At 42.1% G+C, this 19272-nt stretch overlaps 1 protein-coding gene across 1 annotated transcript in view; it reads right to left on the reverse strand.

The window, feature by feature from the left end:
- LOC143761175 (tight junction protein 2-like) overlaps positions 1-19272 on the reverse strand; it is a 72271-nt gene that overhangs the window by 39548 nt on the left and 13451 nt on the right. The window contains exon 2 of the mRNA XM_077249085.1: positions 7757-7810. Within this exon, the coding sequence (XP_077105200.1) occupies positions 7757-7810 (54 nt within the window). The remainder of the gene's footprint in view (positions 1-7756; positions 7811-19272) is intronic.

The following is a 19272-nucleotide window of genomic DNA, read 5'->3' on the forward strand; positions in this document are numbered from 1 at the left end:
TTTCTACCTTTCTCTTCTATCTGTACTTCACAGAAAACCTGCTTTTATACTAGACCCAGGAACTCAGTCTCTAAGGCCATTTGTTCCTCTGATGACCTTCTGGGGGTGTTTGTATGAAGGGCTGTCGAGGAATCGGACAAAATCCTATCTTCAAGCCTGTTATTATTTCCAAAATCTAGTTGCTGGTACAGAGGTCTTCCCAGGCCCAGATGAATAGGAAAAGCCCTACCCGTAGATTGGCCTTATTGGCAAGGTTTTTTGCTTTCTGAAGAGAGACCACAGAACATAAATCCAGGATTTTTTCTGTTTCTACCCTCTCATTTCCTTCTTTCTCATGGAGGACATCCTCTATTATAATTTCTACTCCAAAAGGACCCCCTCTTTGGATCTGATGCGAAAAAACTGGGAAAGCCCTTCTTTTTATCTCCAGCATTTTCTAATATGTCATCCAATTACTTGCCAAATAAATATTACCTGTCGCAAAGGAGAGAGCATAATATATTTTTTTGACTGGAAGTCCCTTTGGCAGCCTTTAAAGAGTATATCTGGGACTTTAGAAAAAAGGCCATGCGGTTGCTAACAGAGGCAACTAATAGTGTTGATCGAATAGCTTCGGATAAGCACTTATCTGAATAGCTATATCGCTTACCAAATAGCTGCCTCGGGAACCTGGATACCTGGAGCGCTCCCAATAATCAGCTGTTCGGCACCACAGCTGCATGTGTCGTGGGTGTGAGCCTGTTTGTTGGGAAGTAGAGCAGAGTGTGCCGCCATTGTCTTGGGCATGACCCCATCTGACATCACTTGACATGCCTATTACCAGAGTGCCTTGGACTTGTGATGTCAGTGGAACGCACCAACGTCATCTTCCTGAGCGCCATCTCCCAGCGTGCCTATCGCAGAACAGGGCAGCGCGGTGGCTGGAGACGTCTGTCACCACCACCCGTGCCTGCACACACGAGCCACCACTAGACCAGCGGATGGCACTTTCAGAACCTGAAGGCCGGAATTGCAGGCTGGCAGCCACTCTTCCAGATTGCCTCAAATGCTTCTTCAATCGCCTTTTTTCAGGACAAGAAACAAACTGATTCGGGAGTAGAGGTACCACCCTTTCATTTCAGTAGGTTTCCTGGCCTTAGTGGGCAGATGCCTCTACAAGGAGTGCTGTAATGGGTGAAGGGAAAAAAGGGAATTAGGCTACGTTCACATTTGCGTTGTTGGGGGTTGCGTCGGAGACGCAACGCACAACGCATGCAAAACGCATTGTTTTGTGACGCATGCGTCCTTTTTTGGCATGTTTTTTGACGCACAAAAATGCAACTTGCTGCGTCCTCTGCGCCCTGACGCTTGCGCCAAAAAAAACACATGCGTCACAAACAACGCATGACCATGCGCCCCCCATGTTAAATATAGGGGCGCATGACGCATGCGTTGCCGCAGCTGCGCCCGACGCAACGCAAATGTGAACGTAGCCTTAGACCTACTGGTAATTCGGTTTCCAGGTAGTCCCTCAGGACAGCACCATGGAGGACATCCTTCCTTGACCTATAGCGGGACAGGATCATAGAGAGGTTAAAAGGACCCTCCCACCTCCACCCTCCAGTGTTTTTTTCAAAGTACCACAGAAGGATGGAAATAAATAGTCTAAACATGCCCTTACAAACACGTGTGTAATAAACCATTTAACGGCTTCATCTTAATTTCGAGCCATGGTGACCCAAAGGACGAACGATCTGCCGGTAGATTAATCCTGTACAAGCCTAAAAAGAGAAACATAAGGGAGGGAACTAAGGGTGCTGTCCTGAGGGACTACCTGGAAACCGAATTACCAGTAGGTCTAATTCCCTTTTTCCATTACGTCCCTCAGGACAGCACCATGGAGAATACCAAAGAAACTCTTCCAGGGCGGGTACAGAAGCCCGGGAATCAAAGTCCCAGGCAAAAACCAGACTAGATATATAAATGATCTGAAAGATCAGAAAAACCATAGATATCTAAAGGGATCCGCAAAGAAAATTCACTGTAGTGAGTGTCTAATATACATCTATAATGGCCAATTTCAGTATGAATGTAGTAAACGAAATAAGTATCAGAAGCAGAGTGTGAGATACACCCATTGTACTCCAATACCAATAACGAACCACAGCAAGTTATTTATTGTGATAGATAATTATAGACATCACAGCCCCAGAATAGGGTTAGAGAACCTTATTGCCCAGCAAAATATGGTGAAAGTCACAGCCACCACACAATGAGGACTGTACCGACCAATAATGAGCCGCATGAGCTTATAACAGGACTGTTCCTTCATCGGTCCTTCTGGGCTCAGGTTAAGCCTTGGTTACAGACCAGCTTACCGTACTACAAGGAGACCTGCAGGACAGAGGCCCTGGACTGGGAAAGATCAAACCAATAACAGTTAGTACATGGATACTGGCAGAGCATTGGGATGTACGCACATTACTCATTCAGGAGATCACGTCTATTCCAAATCCTTAGATGTCTAACCCCAAGTAAGGGTTGGATATTATTGAAACTAAGGAATACACCATCCGGCAGGTAATATCTCCTGCCATTACCAATACTGGGCTTCTATCAGAAGCGCTGAAAGAGAAACGTGGATCATCACTCCTGTTTTACTTGATGTTAGACACAGGGAGTCTGGACTCTGAATCGATGAAGGTGGTGGTGCTAGTAAAAATCTTCCGACACTTGAAATTATTCGAAACTGCATTTATACGAGTCATTAGTCCAGACATTATAAGTATGTCAACTTATTTGTCCATATATGCATATATACACATATACGATACACATATACGCACATACATATCCCCAGCGGCAATCTTCTCAGGGATCTTTATACACTCAGACTGCCATTGTGGGAGTAACCATATTCCATGGCTAGAGAAAAGGTAGGTTTCTTCCTCATCACAGAGGGAGATTATCTACTGTGAGGCAGTGAGACTATGGGGTCTTAACAGTAAGAGCCCTGGATACACTTTCATTTATCTTAGGAGCCGTGACTGCTATAAGAGCCACGAGTATGGGATCCTCTGCCACATGACAGTGCTGCTGCTTCACCACAAGGTACAAAAGGCAGTGCTAATGTCCCTGGTAAACAAAACGCAACAGACTTATGGGACAAGAATCTGTCTGATTGCCGAATGTGGAGTTTGGGAAGGATTAATAATTATAGTAATAGTAAACTTTATTTATATAGTGTCAACATATTCCACAGCGCTTTACAGTTGAACAGTTTCAAACACAACAGTCATAAGTAACAACCATATAATAATTAAAGCAAAATAAAACGACCCTGCTCGTGAGAGCTTACAATCTACAATGAGGAGGGGAAGATACAATGTACAAGTGTGTATTAACAATGTTGTATTTACAATGATGGCACAGCCATCTTCAGGGGGTGGGGGATAGATGGAGATAGTGAATGGGCTACACACACAAACATAAAATGACTGATTAGGGAACGTGATAGGCCGCTCTGAACAAATGTGTTTTGAGGGAGCGCCTAAAACTATGCAAATTGTAGATGGTCCTAATATTTTAGGGCAAAGCATTCCAAGGAGGAAGGAATCCTTCCTTTCAACTCGTGGGATTTTCCGCTCCCAGGACAGTAGTATGTACTTTTATAGGATTATAGGATGTACCAAAATGACGTATGTCATCTTTTAAAGCTATTTATGTAATAGACTTGCCTTTAGCACTCAAGGTAGAACCTACCTGAGAGATCTGTTCCAAATAGAAGAAATGCAAATTTTACTAAGCCAATTCAAGCATATCTGTTTGCTTGACTAAGTCCTTTTATAAAGAATGAAGTAACAGAAGATGGATCTGGGTCCAAAAACACAAGGACTCTATATCCAGAGTTGAGGCCCAAGACAAAAATGTGAAGTGGTAGACCGATGATACAATGTGCGGCCACACAAGGCACCAGACAGAAGGTCTAACCCAGTGGTTCACAGCCAGAGGCGAAAAAAAAAAACACCAAGCCCAACACACTAATGATACCCCCTGAGGCACAGGGCACCGAAACCGTATGATGAATATAGGAACTATGAAGCAATATAATGCAATATGATGTCCAAAGGCACTATTAAGTAATCTGATTCAATACGATGCAATATGATGCAAAGTCACTATGAAGCGCTATGATGCATATAGCAACTATGAAGAAATATGATGCACAAAGGCAATCTGAAGCACTATGATGCATATAGGAATAATGAAGCAGTATGATGCATGAAGTAACTATGAAGCACTATAGTGCATACAGGAACAATGAAGCACTATGATGCATATAGGAACTATGAAGCAATATGCTGTAATATAATGCACAAAGTCACTATGAAGCGCTATGATGCATATAGGAACCATGAAGCAATATGCTGTAATATAATGCACAGAGGCAATATGAAGCGCTATGATGAGTATAGGAACCATGAAGCAATATGCTGTAATATAATGTACAGAGGCAATATGAAGCGCTATGATGCGTATAGGAACCATGAAGCAATATGCTGTAATATAATGCACAAAGGCCATATGAAGCGCTATGATGCATATAGGAACCATGAGGCAATATGCTGTAATATAATGCACAAAGGCAATATGAAGCGCTATGATGCATATAGGAACCATGAAGCAATATGCTGTAATATAATGTACAGAGGCAATATGAAGCGCTATGATGCGTATAGGAACCATGAAGCAATATGCTGTAATATAATGCACAAAGGCCATATGAAGCTCTATGATGCATATAGGAACCATGAGACAATATGCTGTAATATGATGCAGAAAGGCAATATGAAGCACTCTGATGCATAAAGGAACCATGAAGCAATATGATGCACAAAGGCAATATGAAGCACTATGATGCTTATAGGAACAATGAAGCACTATGATGCATATAGGGACCATGAAGCAATATGATGCAATATGATACATGAAGTAACTATGAAGCGCTATGATGCATATAGGAACTATGTAGCAATATGATGCACAAAGTCCCTATGAAACAGTATGATGCCACAGAGGCACTCAATATGTTGCATAGATGTACTATGATGCAGTATGATGCACAGAGGCACTCAATATGATGCATAGAGGCGCTATGATGCAGTATGATGCCACAGAGGCACTCCATATGATGCATAAAAGCAGTATGATGCAGTATTATGCACGGAGGCACTCGATATGATGCATAGAAGCAGTATGATGCAAAGAGATGCACAGAGAGACTAGGCCATGCTTGAAGGTGCCAAACAAGAGACCAAACTTACACTTTTAAGCAAAAGAGCAATCTATCAGAGTTACAGATAAATCTCCACTCTGAACAGTACATCTCATTTGTCAGACTGACTCCACCCGAAGGAGCTAATTAATGAGCCACAGCTGGAGGGCAGTCTTCATGGAGACAATGTGCTGAATTAACACCTGGTGTCCTCCTATGGACGGAGTAGTTAAGTTGCAAAGAAAAGTGAAACACTTGTTTGTTGAACCAGAAAATGGAAAGCATGCTTCCAAAAAAGTCACTCTGAAGCCCAATCATAAGGCTCTGTGCAGACAAGACCTGCAACAAACTGAAGTCCAGTCATGAGATGTAGCCTGGACATATGGCCCTACCATAGCCTAGAGGTCCAAGGACTAGCTGCAAATGGGTTCCAGGTACAGCTTTGGCACAAAAGGCCTGAGACTAGAGTCAGCCCAGAGGCCCAGGCCATCAATGCAACATTTAAACCATGCACTCACCTGTGCTGGCTTCACACCTGCTAGAAGACAGGGGGAGCTGGTAACCCCGAGAGCCTACCGTGGAAGGAAGCGGCGTCCCGTCAGGAATGCCGCATTACTGTCAATGATTTCTTCTCCTGTGCCCCCTTCAGTGTTGCATCGTGGAAAGCACGCCAATCCTATGTGCCGGTGCTCCTCTCTGACGTCACCGGAAGCGCAATGGCCTTCTCCACCACACGACTTTCGGACGTAGTGGTGTTTTGCCGGTCGGCGTCTGAGCCGAGAGCCCCCCACCAGGAGGAAGTGGCTCTACTCAGGAGCCCGTCCGCTCGACTGGTCTCTGGGGCTGAGGAACTCCCCACCAGGGAGTTTCCACCCTGGGCTACTTGACAGGGGGAAGGATTGGACCTGCCGCATGATCCCCCTAAGCCCATTGCACAGGCTGACTGTTGGCTGAGGAACCTCTCAAAGAGGAGTCGGCCACGGTCCGTCTGACCGGGAAAAGGGAAAGCTGAGACCCCCGAACTCTGAGTCCATCTGGTACAGCACTGATAGCTGAGGGACCTCTACCCAGTGAGGTGTCGGCCACGAACCACTTGACAGGGGGAAGAGAATCCACAGGCTATCTTCGCTCTAGGAGCAACTTCTCATACAACCGTTCCTGTAGGGACAGGAAAAACACTGGAGGGTGGAGGTGGGAGGGTCCTTTTAATCTCTCTATGATCCTGTCCCGCTATAGGTCAAGGAAGGACGTCCTCCATGGTGCTGTCCTGAGGGACGTAATGGAAAACTAGTTTTTGCATCGCCATATTTTGAGCAATATAATTTTTCCATATTTCTGCCGACAGTCATGTGAGGGCTTGTTTTTTGCGGGACGAGCTGATTTTTTTTTTTTTTTTTTCACTGGTACTATTTGAGGGCACATGACATTTTTTAATTGCTTTCTATTCCAGTTTTTGGGAGGCAAACTGAACAAAAACCAGCAATTTAGAAATTGTTTTTTTAATTTTGTTTTTTGTATGTTGTCCTGCGTGTAGTAAAATTGAGGCAGCTTTATTCTTCGTGTCAGTACGATTACAGAGATACCACATTTATATTTTTTTTTATGTTTTGGCGCTTTTACACAAACTATTTTATAGAACGCTATTTTCTGATCGTTGTACCTTTATTTTTCTGCTGATGGAGTAACACAAGATGATGTTTTCAATGATAGCATGCTTTTTTCACTACACATTTTGGATTTTTTTTTTCCGACCACTTAAATTAAAAAGAAAAAAAAAAACTATACGTTTGGTATCTGCGTAACCGTACTGACCTGGATAATCATATTGCTCAGTTTTAACATACAGTGAGCATGGGAAATAAAAAACTGACAATTTATGGAATTGCACAATTTTTGCAACTTCAAAGAACTTAGAATTTTTTTTCCAGCCATCTAGTATATCACATGATAAAATGAATGAGGTAATTCAAAAGTAAAAACTAGTCCACTAAAAAACAAAGCCTCATATGAGTAAGTGGAAAAAAGTTATGGTTCTTCGCAGAAGGGGTGTAAAAAAGAAAAAAAAAAATTGACTGCAGCACGAAGGGGTTAAATACCTTTTTAAACCGTTTACGATATTTGACTTACATGCATGTCATAATGGGAAAGGTGTTCCCACAATAGTAGTACAGGTAGGTTATGGTGATCATACGGTTAACTGCCAGGAGCTTGGCTAAACCTACAAATTAGCTCCTGCAGCAACAGCTAGAGCTGTTACCAGCTCAGATCCTGGCGGTTTATCCTCTTACATACCACGGTCAATAGACCAGGGCATTTAGAATTGAATTTCTTGGGGAATAACCATTTAAGTACCACAGTCGATCTTTTAAATACCAGTATCCCCAGTTTCTCCCCTCAATTTACTGTTTTTCCTTATTTTGCTCTACTCCTTCCATCAACTCATTAACCTTGGTTAATATAGTTTGGATTGTCCTAGAAAAAAAATATATATGTAAATCTCACCTTTTGTAACGTCACGTTATATTGTTCCCAAATTGCGTCTTCCATTCCGAATCCCTAAAACAAAAACATATCAGTGTGAAAAAAAAAAGTAAAAATGGAACTATATTGACAGTATTTAATGTCAAAGAAACATTGTGGTGTTCATTTAACCTATATGCATATGCAAATTGTCTCTTCAGAGAGGAAGAGGACTAGAACTCTAGTACCCCTTTTTGAATAAGCTGTCACGCGAAAGGAGCAACAAAAGGGGTCAGCAGGGAGACGTGTGGACATCATCTATGATGGGTAAGCTGGGTTAACCCTTTATGGTTTATGAGTTTGGTGGTATATGCATTTCATTTTTACTGATTGGTCACCAGTCTCTCTTATTTTCATACACTATTGCCATTGGTTGCATGCATTTTTGATATATGATCCAAATCACCCTTAGTGACTTGGTTGTCCACTTTCTCCTTGCTGTAACAGCATGTGTCCATCTTTGTTTCCCTCTCTGTCATAATTTATGATGTATTTGATACCTTTATGAGATACTTTAATAAAATTATTTAGTTTTTTATATTCTTGGTGGTGTTCTTGTACTCAGTTTTCTTGGTGTAGATACTTTTGGGAGTATTCCATGTAGTTACTATATAATCTAGTGAATTTTCACGGGGAGTGAGGGGTTCTTCTCTCTCGGCTTCAGTGATATAAATTGCTCATGTGACTTTTGTTTTAAATGCCACATATAAGAAGTAGCAATCCTAAAAGTCAATGTCGACCCCTTATCCAGCCTTGTCACATGACTTAGGCTAAAAGCCAAAACCAGAATCTCAATTTGCAGACACTGTTTTGAGGTACTGCCCCTCGTCAGTGCAAAGTGTGAGATCTGGTTTGGCTGTGTGAGATGCGTCTGACCGGGATCCAAGGGGTAACATTTGAATGAATGTCTGAATGAGTCATAAGGCTGGGTTCAAACAGCTGTATTCATGGTCTTTACACGGACCACAATGCCCGGACTGACAGTGGTTCTAATAGTCTAAGCTCACATACTCTCATAGGCCTATGAGGAGATGAGTTTGTGTCAGGAAACTCAGTCTCTGGATATTGTGGACAGTATAAAGATCTAAGGTTACAGTCACAAATTGTGCAGTAATCCCCCCACCCCCTTTGACAGCACATGGACCCAATAGGCTTGCACTGATCCATACACATCAGTTGTAAACATGGATCTGTGTCTCCTGGATAAATAAAAGTTCAGGCGATTTTAAAAAATTGAGAGAAAAGAAAAAAAAAAGAATGTAAAATGGGTGACATGAAAGAAAAAGGAGGGGATATTGACAGCAGCAGAAGAAAGCCTCCCACCTCCATCCACTTTCCATATGGTCTATTACCCAAATTCTGCAGCAGCTGTACTAGTGGTTTTCATTGTTGTAATTGCAAATAATAAAGGTGAACATACACCCCCTCCATTTGTTCACCCTTTGTATCACAGGTATCACCCCATTTGCGCTATTGCTCCCTAGTCTCTTCACTGTTTTTTCGAGAACTAATTTTCCCTTGAATATCTTCGTTAAGCATCGTTAACACGAGTTCTGTTTAGAAATTAACAATTTAGGAATCATTCACAACATGCAGTGCCCAACTATTTTGACAAAATAATGTTCTTTGGTAACCTTATTTAATGCCACCATCATATACTATTACCAATTAAACCTACAGCACATGGTCTAGGTTACGCAAAAGAGAAACATTCAAGTGCACTGACATTTCTCCGGTATATAAAAAAAATAAAAATTGGACACAGCTTGGCATACGGGATGATTGCGGAGATCATGGGTCCTCACCTCATTCTGTAAATACAGCAGCACTGGAGTCACTAGAATCAGTGTCTCACACTTGGTAGGAGAGTCAATGCTATGCAACTCATTCACCTATATAATCAAGATCAGAGCTCCACAGGCACATAATTATAGGATTATTTGCGTATATTAACTGCCAATGTGTGACTTCATTCATTAGAATTTGTGCTATACTCTAATTAAAAAGGAACCCATTATGTTGTTCACGCAGTCTGATCTGTGGACAGCATGGTGTAAAGAAGGACGACCTGAGCAAAACTTTTTTTTTTTTTTTTTTTTAAGGCAAGTCAGTCTATATTCATATTTCTGTAGAAACAAAACATTTGAGCACTGTATATTTCTTGCAAAAATATAAAGTGACTATTCTGGTCTATGCTGAAAGATTGCTCAATATGCTCGAGTGTTCTCAATCAGGTAAGGTTGGATTCCATTATCACAGGCTCATCTCATTTGGCCAAGCATGCACAGGTTTTTAGTGGGTAGAGGGAAATTAATGCCAGACAACTTTGGTGGGGGTTCTCCCCAGAGCCTACCTGTCAACATCATCTGTCTACGGAGAGTTGGCATCACCCCATTACACATTAGTAAGCTGTCCAATCTCTATGAAACCAGCAGTTTCATCCAACTGTTCTATTATGTTTATGGCCACCTTTAAGGCCTCACCATATATAAGATGAGATGAAAGTCTGCCAGATCCATTTAAATGGCAGATATTAATAAAATACGGTAAGTCTAATTAGCCTATAATCTGCTGAAAAATCTCACATATAGCAGGCTTTACTCTTAATGGTTTTTCCAAAAATTATTTCCTTTCAATAAAAAAAAAAAAAAAAGCTTAGTTTGCCAACCCGTTCCTGTGATGGTTCTGAGCCACTGTTCTCCATGTCACCACTGCAGTCAGTCAACATATACATCACTACAGCACATATGGGTACAGCAGCAGCAAGTCAATGGGATCAACAGTGGTGCAGATTACCTTGGCCTCACTGTTGAGCTTAGTGATTGGCTATAATCGGTCACATGAGCTTATGTGATGCCATCTTTGTTGCCAAACAGACTGGGAGCTGCAGAGGAATGTTAGCACCACAGCAGGGGGAAGGCGAGTAAAAGTCAAAGGGGTAAAAAATAAAAATTCAAGGGGATGCTCATGCTTGGGACAAAAATCTCAAGGGAATTTAAAATTTGTTCAAGAACAGTGAAGTACAACCCATTTCTCATGGAACCTAAAAGGATTTAATCCTACTCTACCATTCAGAAACCAAATGAATGGTTGGACTGCTGATCGAGACTAAAGATTGCTAATCCTGTGAGCCAAAGTTAAGGCTACCAGTAATACAGTCTTAGGGTATGTTTCCACGGTCAGGAAACGCTGCTTTTTTGACGCTGCGCAGAGCTGCAGCGTCAAACAAGCAGCGTCCAGATGTTCCAGCATAGTGGAGGGGATTTTATGAAATCCCGTCTCCACTATGCGTGGAAACCCGCACGCGGCGGCCCTGCGACTCCGGACATGCTGCGCGTCTTTTCAGATCGCAGCATGTCCGTACACCTTGCGGGGACGCAGCGTCCCCGCAAGGCATATCACAGGGCGCTATGGGAGCGAGCGATCATCCCGGATGTGAAGAGTTAACACATCCGGCATGATCGCGTCCCAGAAAGGGGGCGGGGCTTAGCGCCGAGCGGCTTTGCCGCTGCGGCGATACCGCCGGCCATCCTGAACGTGGAGACATAGCCTTAAGAGTAATGTTCCTGACAGGTGCCGAATATAAAAGCTTGAATGGGGGCACTAGTGAGGAATGCAAGTACCAGGTTTAAGTCTCAGAGAGGTTTCAGACATAGCATTGGTCTGGATCTGAAGCTTACTCTTACAAATCTGGGAGACTCAATCATTTATTACCCATTTTTGGGAAATTTAATTGGTATGATACCATTCTCCTCCCTTAGAACTGACCCATTTAGGATTTTTTTCCAGGTCTTAAATTTGCCCTTGGGATAACAGGTCTGGCATGTCCAGGAAAAACTCGAGGATCAGAGATCGACATGATTCTTGCCCAGGAGAACCATGGTCTCTTTGGTCATAAGGGAACCACCAATGTCACTCATGCCTGTTCCTCTCTGATACTTCTCAAAACGGCAGAGGGGATTAGAGCAATTGAAAAGAATGTTTAAGGAAGCTGAAAATTTAATTTCATAAAAAAGAATCTACTAATTGAAAGGATCCCCTAAGATTCAAGGAGCAATAATTCCTCACCTTCCTGTTTTCCTTGTCTGCAAATACATTTGGTTCCGAGACCCCTCCTCCCCTCCAATAATTTATGATCTGGTTGAAAACCTCCTGATTAAGTGTTCACTTTTTCTGTCTCAATTTGAATCCAGTTTGTTCTTCTCTTTTCCACTTTTATGGAGAGCCGATTGAGACAGAAAATGTATTTCTGCCATATGGAGAATTTCCCTCTTCGTTGCCATAATTGATTTGGGCCTGTTCCACTCTGGTGATTTATGTAGTCAACTGTGTTTCTGTTGCTTGATAAGACTCATGTGACAGCTTCAGATAACTATAAGCATTTCCTGTAGTGCAAATTTTACTGCCGAAAGCCCTTTAAGACTAAGTGCACACGTGCGGCAATTCCGCAACTCCTGCCGCGGGTATATCGCATGCGGAATAGGCATGCGTATTCCCGCTAATTGCAAGCATAATTAGCTTGCAGAATGCTAGCGTTTTCCAAGCGAACTGTAGCATCGTTTGGAAAACTGATTGACAGGTTGTTTACACTTGTCAAACAGAGTGTTTGACAAGTGTGACCAACTTTTTACTATTGATACTGCACTGCCTATGCAGAATCAATAGTAAAAAGATATAATGTTAAAAATAATAAAAAATAAAAAAATGGTGATATTCTCACCTTCCGGCGTCCCCCGCAGTCTTTCCGCTACTCACAATGCTCCCGTTCCCAATAATGCCTTGCGGTGAGAATATCACGATTTTTTAATTTTTTTTTTTTTTTTAACAATTATATGGTTCCCAGGGCCTGGAGGAGCATCTCCTCTCCTCCACCCTGGGTACCAACCGCACATGATCCGCTTACTTCCCGCATGGTGGGCATAGCCCCATGCAGAAAGTAAGCGGATCAATGCATTCCTATGTGTGCGGAATCACCGCGATTCCGCACAAAGAATGAACATGGTAGAGTTTTTTTCCGGAATGCGATTCCGCCGTGGGAAAAAAAGCATCATGTGCAAAAAAAATTGCAGATTGCATTCTAATAATAGAATGCTTAATGTATGCGTTTTTTCGTGGTTTTTATAGCGAAAACCGAGAAAAATCCTGAACGTGTGCACACTGCCTTAGACTGGAAAAGGCAGAAAAGACCTGGTCTGTCCAAACTTATTGGACCAAAAAGTTTCCCATGTGAGCTCCTTAGGCCGGGTTCACATTGCGTTAACAGCAGCCCGTTCAACAGATGCGTTAACGGGCTGCTGTTAATGCAAGTGTCGATATGTCAGTGCGCTAGCGCAGATAGAGCTAGCAGATGCTCTCTCTGCGCTAGCAGTGACGGACCCGGAAACTCAGCAGCCCGCGTCCCAGGGTCCGTCACTCAATGACGGCACATCGCTAGCGCACGCCCACTGTAGGCATGCGCTAGCGATGCGTCCGCCATAGGACTTAATGGCGGCGTTAACGGACTGCATTACACCGCGTTATGCTGCGGTGTAGCGTAGTCCGTCTAACGGACGCCAAAGACGCATTGTGAACCCAGCCTTAGCCTCGAGGATTGCATCTGTGGTTATGATTAGACGTGTTGAATTTACCAAGGAAATGCCTCTGAACTATTTTTCCTCCATATTCAGGAAACGAAATGCTAGCGAAGAAACAGGATCTTTTTGGTCCAGGTGCCCATTTAAGACTTTCCTCTTTTTGGAAGTCTTCCATTGCGGAACTGAATGGTAAATTTGGGTCCAGACTAGTGATGAGCGAGTGTACTTGTTGCTCGGGTTTTCCCGAGCACGCTCGGGTGGTCTCCGAGTACTTGTTAGTGTTCGGAGATTTAGTTTTCATCGCCACAGCTGAATGATTTACAGCTACTAGCCAACTTGATTACATGTGGGGATTCCCTAGCAACCAGGCAACCCCCACATGTTCTCAGCCTGGCTAGTAGCTGTAAATCATTCAGCAGCGGCGATGAAAACTAAATCTCCGAACACTAACAAATACTCGGAGGTCACACGAGCGTGCTCGGGAAAACCCGAGCAACGATTATACTCACTCATCACTAGTCCAAACCACTGAAGTGGTACAAGAGGTCAGGGAACCCAACATTGACATCGCTTTCCGCAAAGTTGCACGTATCATGGCCAACAGCTCAGACATGGGAGACTACTTTATTTTTTGCACTTAGAAACCTTTTTTTTTATTCTTGGAATCTAGGAGAATGCCTAAAACAATTTGTACCTTCTCCAGCACAAGTTTTGATTTTTCTAGACTTACCATCCACACTAGCTTTGTCAAGATAGCCAAGCCTGCCTTGACCTGGCTCTTGCAAGGTAGACTGGACCTGCTGACTTCTTGCACATGAGCTGACATTTTGGAAACTATTTTTTTAAATATCCGATGTGCCAGAGATTCCAAAAAGGAGCGCCTGGAATTAAAAATGCATAATTTTTCCTGCATTCTGAGCACCATTCTTCCGAATCTTTCACTAGCTTTCAGGTTAGGGACGGGATAGTAGGCATCATAAAAGAATCTGCATAAAGAAGATGCAATGCAGATTTTATGGGATTCCATTCTGAACCTTTTCAGATTTTTAGGTTTATGGTGGTCTGGTAGAAAAGACTCTGGCTTTTTAACATTAGAAAGAGAAGAATAGAATCCAAAACCTTTTTCCTGCTTTGGAACTCAAATTAATGCAGATTGCTGTCTGGGGGAAATTAACTTTTTTTTAAGCTCAAAATTGTGAAGTGGAACCAATGTGAATTCTAGTTTTAGGCCTGTTCCAATAGTAAAGAGAGCCATTTGTTTTAAGATACAAGTTCTTCTCACTAAATTAGAATATCAAAAAGTTTCCGTAATTTATTTCAGTTCTTCAATACAAAAAGTGAAACTCAAATAATAGAGAGTCATTACAAACAGAGTGATCTATTTCAAGTGTTTATCTCTGTTAATGTTGATGATTATGGCTTACAGCCAATGAAAACCCAAAAGTTATAAAGTATTCTAATTTACTGAGATAACACCAGATTGAAAAATTATTTTAAAATCCAAAATGTTGGCCTGAAATGTATCTTCAGTAAATGCACTCAATACTTGGTCAAGGCTCCTTTTGCATCAATGCGGCGTGCATGGAGGCGATCAGCCTGTGGCACAGCTGAGGTGTTATGGAAGCCCAGGTTGCTTTGATAGCAGCTCTTCTGCATTGTTGGGTCTGGTGTCTATCTTCGTCTTGAAAATACCCCGTAGATTCTCTATGGGGTTAAGGTCAGGCTGCTATGGTTTGAACTTGAAGGTACCTGCTGTGGGTTCCCTGGTTCTCTTTAGAAGCCCAAATCAAATGCTTTAAGAACCTGTGCCATTGAATGGTACCAATGACTTAAGAGGCTTTGGAAATAGTGACAATTTTTGGAAGTCTGTCCCATTTAGCCAAAGTGTCTTCCTCAAAAGATGTATTTCCATTTACTGCTAACAGGCGAAATTCCTTTCTCTCGGGTTCCTTCCATTCCCATCTTATGAGATATACAAATAATTTCATTAACTTGAAAAGGTTCTATGTTTGAGATGCTAAAATCACCCAAACACAATATCGGGAATGGGCGCAGGAGCGGTTTGTTCCTCAATATTCATAGAGGTTCTAATGGCTTTGATTAGCTTTTCTGTTTCTTCAACTGGAAAGCAAGGACAGCCTGCTCCCTCATCGTCCGAAAACTACAAAGAGCGAGACATTCACTCTCAGAGATGTCAACAAAATCCTCTGACCCTAGGGCGTCAGCTTGACTGTACTCCTACATCCTCATCCCTCTGAAATTCCATAGGGTGAATTAAAACTTTTAAAGGGAGTTTTTAACCTTGACTTTGATGGATCTGATTTCACAATTGACATAATATATTCTTATCTCATGTGTTTGGTAACTTTGCTTTACAAACTGCAGACATTTCATGCTAAGATTACCTGGTATTGCTGGTGCAAGAGGTTGGCACGTAACAGCATGTAATTGATCTGCATGCTTGTGGCCATGTGTTAGCTAGAGATTTCTCTCAATTTACTTTTGAGGAAAGTTGAAAGCATCTAGTCAGCACGTGACAACTAGGCAAATCTCATACATGCAATAAGTGATGATATAGAGATATACACACAGACGCACTCACACACACCCCAAGACACTTCATTTTTATATCAACTCTTTTTGTGGATATTAGAAAGGTCCTGGAAAGAATTTAGTAACAAAAAATAAATAAATAAAATAATAAATTAAAAAAAAGAAGAAGCTAAATCTTCATTGCTGAGATGGAAAAAAAAAAAAAAAGAAAAAACCCTCAAATCTCTAGGGTAATGTAAAATGCTAATTCATTTCCAAATTCCTGGAATGTGTGCCCTCTTACGCAGTAAAACTCCCATGCCTTATGTTTTCAAAGAAAGCAGCTGTGGTGACAGAGATGAAGCAGTCAGATGTATTTGTGGAAGATTTCTACAGACAACTTAATTAATAATACTCCTCACTTCTGGGGAACAAAGCTGACCGTCTTTGAAAGGAAGCCTGTCAGCATATTCATGCTGCCCCAACAGTCACAGGATAATTTAATGACAGGTGACTTTATTCCATAACCCAACAAGTACACTACCTACAATGGTTTTCCTAATGCAACAGTTTTATTTATTTTTGTTCTTTCAGCCACAGATTACAAAATATCTAACTTTTTTTTTTCACCAATGCAGCAATGAGGGCTTTGTTTTCATTTCCCCACATTCCAAGACCCACAACATTGTAATCCTCATAGGCACAGATTTCTGATAATTACAGATTGAAGACATGGTGGATTCTGGATGCAATGGCAACCCATGGGCATCCTGAGATTGCATTTTGGAATCACTAAGGGTACGTGCCCACAATCAGGAATAGCAGCGTTTTGGACGCATCTAACCTGCACTGCTTCCAAAATGCTCAATTCTATGATACAAGCACAGTGGATGGGATTTTTATTTAATATCTATTTAACGCTGTGTAATCCCCCCCTGCTGTGTGTGTTTACGAGCCGCAGCATGTCAATTATCTGCAGAGGAGACACTAGTCTCCACTGCATAGTTGCCCCCCAGAGCTAGTCACTAGATGCGGTAAATCTGCAAGGTTCAATGAACACATGCGGAAGTAACTGCATGAATAGAATGAACCGTTTTGGATGCAGCAAAAATACGCAAGGGGATTGGGTCATGAAGAAGCAAAGGAACTGCCTTGGACTAATCATCCAAGTCGCATTGTCCCCAGCTGGCTTTTCAGAGTAATATATGAAAGACTGCATTAACAGCCAATGTTTGATACATTATTTAGGAGGATCTGAGTCATTTTACATAATTTAAAGAATTTTTTGGTACAAAAATATACCTTAACACTATAAAATTTTATGAGGGTACACAAGGTTTTGATCCACAGGTGAAGGAAAAGCAGTGGCCGGAGACTATGGACAGGATTATATAGTTATAATGCGAATCTCCAGTTTGTTGTATCAAAACAAAAAAAGTTCCTAAACAGATAACAGCACAGAAGGGTTACTAGATCTGATTGTTTAATATAATGAAGCTATACCTAAACAGGGCAAGTGAACAATCTAAATAGAAATGCTGTTATGCAAAATCTACTGTGGAGTGACATACAGGATTTCTGGTGTGCGCTGTACACAGACTTAATTAGGGAAAATAAAAGGTTAATTACCCATTTAGTGAGGGATCCAGCCATCCCTTCAGTACCATAAGGCTATGTGCATACGTTGCAGATTTCTGTGCGGATTTTTCCACTCAGTTTTTGAAACATTTCCAGCGGTTTTTGTGCGGATTTCACCTGCGTTTTACCATCTGCGGATTCCTATAAAGGAACGGGTGTAAAACGCTGCGGAATCCGCACAAAGAATTGACATGCTGCATAAAATACAACACAGCGTTTCCACGCTGTACTGTATTTTCCGCACCATAGGCACTGCGATTTTGTTTTCCATAGGTTTACATGGTACTGTAAACCGGATGGAAAACTGCTGCGAATCCGCAGCGTCCAATCTGCTGCGGATCAGCAGGCAAATCCGCAACATATGCACATACCTTAAAGGCCATCCCAGTTGGCTAGTTCCTCAGGATGAGGTGGATCTGTTCCTCTGAGCTCAAATTTGAATCCAGAGCATTGGATCTTAAAAATAGATTCAAGGCAAGGGGATAAAGCAATAGGTGCATTAAGGCGGTGTATTCCCGAGCAAGACCGTGCAAAAACATCTACCGCAGTTCAACGTTGAGTCAGTTGATGAAAAGAAGAAGTTTCCATCACACAGAACAATACATGCAATACGACTCAGGTCATTTACTACACAACATGTAGTTGTTCTAAAATATACAATGGGGAAAAAGGTAGTCATCCACCAATTGTGCAAGTTCTCCCACTTAAAAAGATGAGAGAGGCCAGTAATTGACATCATAGGTAGACCACAACTATGAGAGTCAAAATGAGAAAACAAATCCAGAAAATCACCTTGTCTGATTTGGCAAGATTTATTTTGAAAATTATGGTGGAAAATAAGTATTTGGTCATTAACAAAAGTTCATCTCAATATTTTGTTATATATCCTTTGTTGGCAATGACACAGGTCAAACGTTTTCTGTAAGTTTTCACAAGGTAGGTACACACTGTTGGTGGTATGTTGACCCATTCCTCCATGCAGATCTCCTCTAGAGCAGTGATGTTTTGGGCTTGTCGCTGAGCAACAAGGACTTATAAATACCCCCAAAGGTTTTCTATGAGGTTGAGATCTGGAGACAGGCTAGACCACTCCAGGACCTTCATATGCGTCTTACGAAGCCACTCCTTCGTTGCCCTGGCAGTGTGCTTGGGGTCATTATCATGCTGAAAGACCCATCCACGTTTCATCCTGTCTCCTCCAAACACGACAAGTTTCGTTTCTACCAAACAGTTCTACTTTGGTTTCATCAGACCACATGACATTCTCCCAATACTCTTCTGGATAATCCAAATGCTCTCTAGCAAACATCAGACAGGCCCAGACATGTACTGGCTTACGCAGGGGGACACGTCTGGCACGGCAGGATCTGAGTCCCTGGCGGCGTAGTGTATTACTGATGGTAGCCTTTGTTACAGTGGTCCCAGGTCTATGCAGGTCATTCACTAGGTCCCCTCGTGTTGCTCGAATTTTTGCTCACCGTTCTTGTGATCATTTTGACTCCAAGGAGTGAGATTTTGCGTGGAGATCGAGGGAGATTATATGGTCTTGTATGTCTTCCATTTTCTTATTATTGCTCCCACATTTGATGTCATCACACCAAGCTGCTTGCCTATTGCAGATTCAGCCTTCCCAGCCTGGTGCAGGGCTACAATTTTGTTTCTGGTGTTCTTCGACAGCTCTTTGGTCTTCATCATAGTGGAGTTTGGAGTGTGACTGTTTGAGGTTGTGGACAGGTGTCTTTTATACTGAAAACA

The sequence above is a fragment of the Ranitomeya variabilis genome, chromosome 1 (assembly GCF_051348905.1).
Source record: "Ranitomeya variabilis isolate aRanVar5 chromosome 1, aRanVar5.hap1, whole genome shotgun sequence".
Taxonomy (NCBI): Eukaryota; Metazoa; Chordata; class Amphibia; order Anura; family Dendrobatidae; genus Ranitomeya; species Ranitomeya variabilis.